Source organism: Macadamia integrifolia, chromosome 10, assembly GCF_013358625.1.
Source record: "Macadamia integrifolia cultivar HAES 741 chromosome 10, SCU_Mint_v3, whole genome shotgun sequence".
NCBI lineage: Eukaryota > Viridiplantae > Streptophyta > Magnoliopsida > Proteales > Proteaceae > Macadamia > Macadamia integrifolia.
The window spans coordinates 7,415,039-7,421,755 of NC_056566.1; the positions used below are offsets into that span (position 1 = coordinate 7,415,039).

The following is a 6,717-nucleotide window of genomic DNA, read 5'->3' on the forward strand; positions in this document are numbered from 1 at the left end:
TAAAAATGAGAGATCCCTTCATTTCTTCAACAGGGTCAGGAATTAATTGGGAAACTAAATTTTCAGATATCTTTGAATGAGATTTGGATCTGGGACTGTGGGCTCACCATTATTTTTCGATTTAATTAAATGATGATATTCATTATTTCATGCACCCTTCCTTTCAGACCTGCTACGACTTAAAAGAGTTAAGTGGAGGATCTCTGTCTCTCTCTCTCTCTGTCTCTCTCTCTCTCTCTCATATCTCTGTTACTCTGTGAAGCTCAGCAGAACTACAAGGATAGATAGCTGTGAAGGGTCACTTCCCAGGAGGGGTTAGGGAACGTTCTTTGCCTTTATTTTTATTTCCCAAATTTTGTAATTAATGCTCAATTTGAGATTTGTTTTTTTTTGGAAATTTCATACCCTTTTAATTATTATGTCCTAGCCGTTTGGAGAGGTTTAGGTCTATAAAAGGAAACTCTGGTTTTCCCATTATCTTTAAGCCCACTTCTTCTTCTCAGAACGAACTCAGAATCGAATCAGAAAGATAATTGGGTTTCGTCTTAGCTACCTTAGAATCCTGAATTTAAAGTAAATCCCTACTGGTAAAAGGGTGCTATGGCCTAAGGTATAGGAATATCTATATTCAACTATTTGAGGTTCAAAAAGGCTCTTTTTCCTCCCTCCTCATCTTCCTTCCTTCGTCTTCTCTGTCATTACTCAAGTCTTTCGGCAACCGTCCTTCAAGGCGCCCTGATTTTCCGATTCTGATAGCTCGCCGTCTTTGTTTTGCCACTGCCGTTTTCGCAGAGAGGGAGAGAGAGGAGCATTTAAGTGGGCGTCTGAGGCTGAGTTGTAGTCATTTGAGGACTTTGACAGATTAGGACGATTCGTCTTGTCGGTCCCTCCCTTACAATAATAGCAGTGCATTAAAATCGCTGTGCGACTCTTTGAGCCAGATTCTTAACCTTCCTCTCCAGATTCCAACGCGCGTCTACCATTCTATTACTACCAGCGCACTCTAACATCTCTTCCAGTTCCATCTTCAGAAAAAAAAAAGTAACTGGGAAAGAGATTAGAGTCTTCTATATATCTCTACATTTTGTCCGGAGTGGGCTTTGTTCACCACCTCTCACTCCGTCGATACTCACAGGAAAGGGACATCTCGAAGAAGGTAACTGGAATAAGTTGGGTTTTGGTTCCTTTCATGGATTCGTTTTCGCTTCTACTATTTTCTTGAAGCTTTAGAGTTCCTCCGTAGGTTGAGTTGTTTTTTCCTTTGTTCTTACTCTTTTTTCCCCCTTTTGTTGTTTCTTTGTGAAAGCTCCGGTTAGAGCTTGGAACTCGAAAGAAGAATTCTTCCTAGGATCTGGTTAATCCGCTCTCGTTTTCTGTCTTATGTTTTTTGTCTCATTTAGTGTCTTCTTTCTGTTCCAGATCTAGGCAGACTTGAAGGTTTCCGTTGGATAAAATAACGGAATAATGTTGCCTCTGAAGCAAGCCGAAGAAGCCATCGTCACAAACTACAGCGAAACAACGGAGCCTGATGGGAAGGATGAAGAGGTAGAAGTTCAGTCCAAGTTCAACCTGAAAGGCTTTCTCTGGCACGGTGGCTCCGTTTACGATGCCTGGTTCAGCTGCGCTTCCAATCAAGTAAGCCCCCCAGAAAAAAAAAATGTCAGATTGCACTGTGAGAATACTACTTTCTTCAGCTAATGCGAATTAACCTTGCCTTCTTTTCCTTGCAGGTAGCCCAGGTTCTGCTAACGCTACCCTACTCTTTCTCTCAGCTGGGTTTCCTCTCGGGTATCATATTTCAACTGTTCTACGGCATCATGGGTAGCTGGACAGCTTATCTTATAAGCGTTCTATACATCGAGTACCGGAGCCGGAAGGAGAAGGAAAACGTGAGCTTTAAGAACCATGTCATTCAGGTAAGTTTTCAGGATTTCAGTGACATATCGAAAAAGCGAGGAAGAAAATCCCTTTTTTTTAAGCTTCCAAAGTTAACAGAGCATGCATTTTCATCTTAATTAGTGGTTCGAAGTACTGGATGGACTGTTGGGTCCATACTGGAAGGCTGTTGGACTCGCATTCAACTGTACCTTTCTTCTCTTCGGGTCTGTTATACAGCTTATAGCTTGCGCAAGGTGAGATCTTCTTTCGTTCCTCTTGAATTTCAGAGAACGGTTTCTTCTTGTTCTTCTGAAGAAATAATCTTATGATTGTGTTTGTTTTTGGACTGGGGAGCAGTAATATATATTACATAAACGACCATTTGGACAAGAGGACATGGACGTACATCTTCGGGGCTTGCTGTGCAACGACGGTGTTCATACCCTCTTTTCACAACTACAGGATTTGGTCTTTTCTTGGGCTCGGGATGACCACCTACACTGCCTGGTACCTTACCATCGCTGCTCTCGTCCACGGCCAGGTTCAGGGAGTACAACACAGTGCTCCGACGAAGCTGGTTCTGTACTTCACCGGCGCTACCAATATCCTCTACACTTTCGGCGGACACGCTGTCACTGTGTGAGTAATCTTTTGGTACCTTCACCAGTTCTCAATTTTCAAAGGTTACGATCACCCCGACCTTTTTGCAGCTTTTGCTGGCCATTTGGGGTTTTGGGATTTGGTATGAACCAAGACAAAATCATGGGGAGGAGAGAGAACCTGTTTCTTTAGCTTTCTCCTTCCCCCAATTCCTTTTGCGATATTTGATGATTTTGCCGTCGTATCTCTGGTCTGGCATCATCATTTTGCTCCCTTTTTTCCCTTAAAAAAAAAAATCCTTTTGCCTTTGTCCTTGCCCATGTGAATATTGTGAAATCACCGGCCTCCGGCGGACAATCTTTGTTTTTGAGGTTAAACAGACCAATGGAAGTTAAGAAAAGCTTCCTCTGCTCACAATTTCATGGACAACCTTGGATCCCATCCCATCGTTCATGTGTGAACCTTAGGACTATTTTGATGATTTAGTATTAATCTTCTCGAGCATATGTGGGGTTAAAGAGAAGTTGCAGCGAAGCAATTTCTGGCGAGTGAGACGAATTCCGTCATGCCATGGCAGAGGTGGAAGTAGAAAAATGAGGGTGAAGAAGTTCTATTTTCTTCCATTCTATTCGAGACACTCGAGAGTAGAGACCAGTTGATTGGTTCTGGATTCTGGAACTCTGTATTTGCAAATGAAGACAGAGTGGTAGGGTCTCTGAGAACTTCTGAGCTTAATTTTCGTTCTCTTCTGTGAACTTTCGCAGGGAAATAATGCACGCGATGTGGAAGCCGCAGAAGTTCAAGTACATATACCTGCTAGCAACTCTGTACGTATTCACACTAACGATTCCGTCGGCAAGCTCCGTATACTGGGCTTTCGGCGACCAACTCCTTGACCACTCAAACGCCTTCTCTCTCCTTCCTAAGAACGGCTTCCGTGATGCCGCCGTTATCTTGATGCTGATTCACCAGGTCTGCCATTATTATTAATTAATCGTATTAATTTTGGATAATATCTAAGATAGCCTTTTTGGGTAGTTGAATTTACTGGGCACTGCCATCGTCTTGTTCTGTAATTGCAGTTCATAACCTTTGGGTTCGCTTGTACGCCGTTGTATTTCGTGTGGGAGAAGGTGATAGGAATGCACGACACCAAGAGCATATGCTTGAGAGCTCTGGCGAGGCTGCCTATCGTGATCCCTATTTGGTTTCTGGCCATCATCTTTCCCTTCTTTGGACCCATCAACTCCGCCGTCGGTGCTCTTTTGGTTAGCTTCACTGTCTACATTATCCCTTCCCTCGCTCACATGCTCACTTACAGGAAGGCCTCTGCTCGACAGGTAACCAATCCCTCTCAACTCTCTCTCTTTCTCTCCCTCTATCTAGTCTCAAATTTCAACTCTTCTGGCCTGATCCCACCAACCTTTCTCCTTTCTTTCACTCTCTTTCGCATTCAAATTCGTATCGCCAATCGCCATGCTATGCTGTCTCACTCGATACAGCTTTCCTGCTTATCCTCGATGGCAACACTGTAAATAAGCTTCACCTTTTGCGTCTTTTTGGTAATTTGAGATCTCTAAACTGTGGAGGTTTGACTACTCGTCCACGCTCCACGACGAGCAGGGAATGATGATTGGTCCATATAATCTTACAAGTCCAAATTTAACTAATCATAATAGACTGAATTGTCAAGGTGGTTGTTGGGTCCGATTTCGAGCTGTTCGTTGCTGAAAAAAGTTGAACCAGGATTTTGTTAGGACTAAGGTTGGTTCAATGTTGGACCTAATTTAGGAGTATACCTATTACCTAATGTGTGGGTTTTTTTTTGGGGGGGGGGGTGTCCCAAGGCTCCCAACTATGGTTAAAGTCCCTGGGGCTGTCTGGCTGGCTGGATTGACCCTGGAGTAGACCTATCTTAGATTTGTAAGGACTGGGGGGAGGGGCCATAGATTGTTATTCTGAAAGCTTATTTGTCGTCTACATAAAGGTTTAGTTATAGTATTAGTTGCGATGTGTGATAATGATTGATACTTGGGGGTGTTCTTTCTTTGTGCGTATGGGAGCTGGGCTCCTTTTTACTTGATTGGTAGGGGCAGGCATTATTAATTTAGGTGGTACACCCCTTACATTATTGATATAGGTTGGGCCTTCGGGAGGCTCCTAAATCATAAGAATCCATTCTCTGGAGTTTGGACCCCATCCCCTTTGGTCTCTTAAAAATTCTGAGGGTTCTTTCCTCCTATTCTTTAAAGGAGGGGGATGCTACGGATAGGGTGGAGATATGGGTCTTGTGGGCTGTAGCAATGTAAATTAGGTCAAATAATTGTGGATATATATCAGTATCGTTGTGTACCTTTCGCAGTAGTAATGGCACCCAAACATCCATATTTGGGACACCCTCATTGTTGTAGGACCCTCCACTGGAGGGGGGGGGGCCTTGGAAATATTATGGGTGATGGAGGGTGGTGTGATGTCCATTTCCCTTAGTTATATGTAACGGTTGTGTTGTTGTATTGCATTCGTTTCCAGTTCAACATTCATGATTCAACAACTCTTTGGGAATCTTTTCTCTCATCTTTGACAATTTTACTGCTCATTTCGGGTCTTTAATGGCTACCAGAATTAACGGATTCTTCAAATGGGTTATGCAGAATGCGGCGGAGAAGCCTCCTTTCTTCCTCCCAAGTTGGACGGCCATGTATGTGGTTAATGCCTTTGTTGTTGGGTGGGTCTTTGTGGTTGGATTCGGGTTCGGTGGTTGGGCCAGCGTGACCAATTTCGTCAGGCAAGTCAACACATTCGGCCTCTTTGCTAAGTGCTATCAGTGCAAGCCACCTGCTGCCAAACATCACTAATATACCAAGTCTTGGCCCGGTGGAGAACTGGGTTGGGCCAATTCATGGTGGAGCCGAAAATGCCAAAGATCAGAATCTTTCTCTTGTATTATACACTTTAGAGGTGGTGGCGTTGGTGGTGGTAGTGGTTGGGAAGGGGGAGAGGCAATGTTACCCCAGTTGGTTGTGGTGTGCCCGTTCTATTTTTGCTTTTTCCATTTTCCTTTTCTATTTTGTTTTGTTCTATTTTTATTGAATTTCTAGTGGTATACAAAGGATATATAGACAGATTGATAGTATAAAAAGTGTGAAAATGTTGATTCTTATGTTGTCAAAAGATAGTATATCCAAAAATCCATCTTCTCTCTCTTCTCCCTGTTATTAAAAATTTCTACTAAAAAGAGAGCGTTATACGATTATTAATTCATTGTGATTTATCGACACCATACAATAGGAAGAAATATGAGAAAAGAGGGGTCAGTTCTTAGATGTAGTAAATTTAAATGGGTTTGTTTATGATTATCGTTTTTATTATAACTATTTTAATCAGAATTTTTTTTTTTTAAAACAAACTTCTAATCATATAGTTGGATTTAACTGACTGTGATCACGGTCGGCCCCACATTGGAGCATGGGAGCCCTCTCCCATCTCTCTCCCCTATATCTTAACATATTAAGCAACGTGGCATGATCTGGATGGTTCAAGTTTATTTTTGATTGGGTTATTAATGGTTCAAGATGAAATGTTTTTAAAAGATCCTTTGACCTATGGATTCTCATTCATTTACTAGAGGTGATGGGGTGAGGCCCTCCTTATTCACATGGGCTGCATGTTGGTGGGCCTCATGAGCACGTGCTATGCGTCCCCGATCTCAAGCCTTCTTATATTCTCCACTCACATGTGAATGTCATAAATGGAGAAAAGGAGAAGTGGAGTGGAGTGGAGAACCTGTCAAATATTATCTTACTTCTACTGTTATAGCGGCGGTTCACTATTATCTTATTTGTGCTTCAGTGTATAAAAGCCTTAAATTGGGCTCTCATTAAATATTTAACATTTTGATACTTTGGATTGGCCTCCATAACATGAGCCCAATTCGATCCTTTAATAAGGTTGACTAGTCAAATGTAAATTCAAATATGAATTTTAAAATTAAAAAATGAAAATAAAAAAAGGAAAATAAATGAAGGGAGGGGTGTCTTGAGTCTTTTGACTCTTTATGAGTGCGAGATGATATCCATTTTCCAAGATGGATGGGTGGGTAGGTGGGTCGAAAAATAACCTTTTGTTGTCTCTCTAATCTCTATCCATTGAAGGGAATTTCTTTTTCTTATTGGAAGGAAATGGAAATCTTTTGGTTTGGTATCAATCCACCAGAGAGGTTAAGAGAGACAAAATACTTTT

The 6,717-nt window shown here is 42.1% G+C and overlaps 1 protein-coding gene across 4 annotated transcripts; it reads left to right on the forward strand.

Moving 5' to 3' along the window:
- The first annotated feature begins 295 nt into the window (after positions 1 to 295).
- Positions 296 to 5,680, forward strand: LOC122091791 (auxin transporter-like protein 2). Of its 4 annotated transcripts, none has more exons than XM_042661931.1 (8): positions 296 to 314; positions 1,420 to 1,635; positions 1,731 to 1,916; positions 2,020 to 2,132; positions 2,236 to 2,517; positions 3,243 to 3,450; positions 3,561 to 3,818; positions 5,130 to 5,680. In XM_042661931.1, exons 2-8 carry the CDS (start codon positions 1,465 to 1,467, stop codon positions 5,331 to 5,333), a joined length of 1,422 nt encoding a protein of 473 aa, XP_042517865.1. In that variant the 5' UTR covers positions 296 to 314; positions 1,420 to 1,464; the 3' UTR covers positions 5,334 to 5,680. The 4 variants fall into 4 exon arrangements, with proteins under 4 accessions (XP_042517865.1, XP_042517863.1, XP_042517864.1 ...); XM_042661929.1 differs by lacking the exon at positions 296 to 314 and adding an exon at positions 339 to 1,156; XM_042661930.1 differs by lacking the exon at positions 296 to 314 and adding an exon at positions 339 to 1,156 and having other exon boundaries at positions 1,426 to 1,635.
- The last annotated feature ends 1,037 nt before the right edge of the window (positions 5,681 to 6,717 follow it).

Excerpts from the sequence above, each read along its gene's own strand:
- LOC122091791 (XM_042661931.1), top strand. The coding sequence starts at position 1,465 with ATGTTGCCTCTGAAGCAAGCCGAAGAAGCCATCGTCACAAACTACAGC. Across the intron at positions 3,451-3,560 it reads TCTTGATGCTGATTCACCAG|TTCATAACCTTTGGGTTCGC; the intron begins GTCTGCCATTAT and ends CTGTAATTGCAG. Across the intron at positions 3,819-5,129 it reads GGAAGGCCTCTGCTCGACAG|AATGCGGCGGAGAAGCCTCC; the intron begins GTAACCAATCCC and ends TGGGTTATGCAG.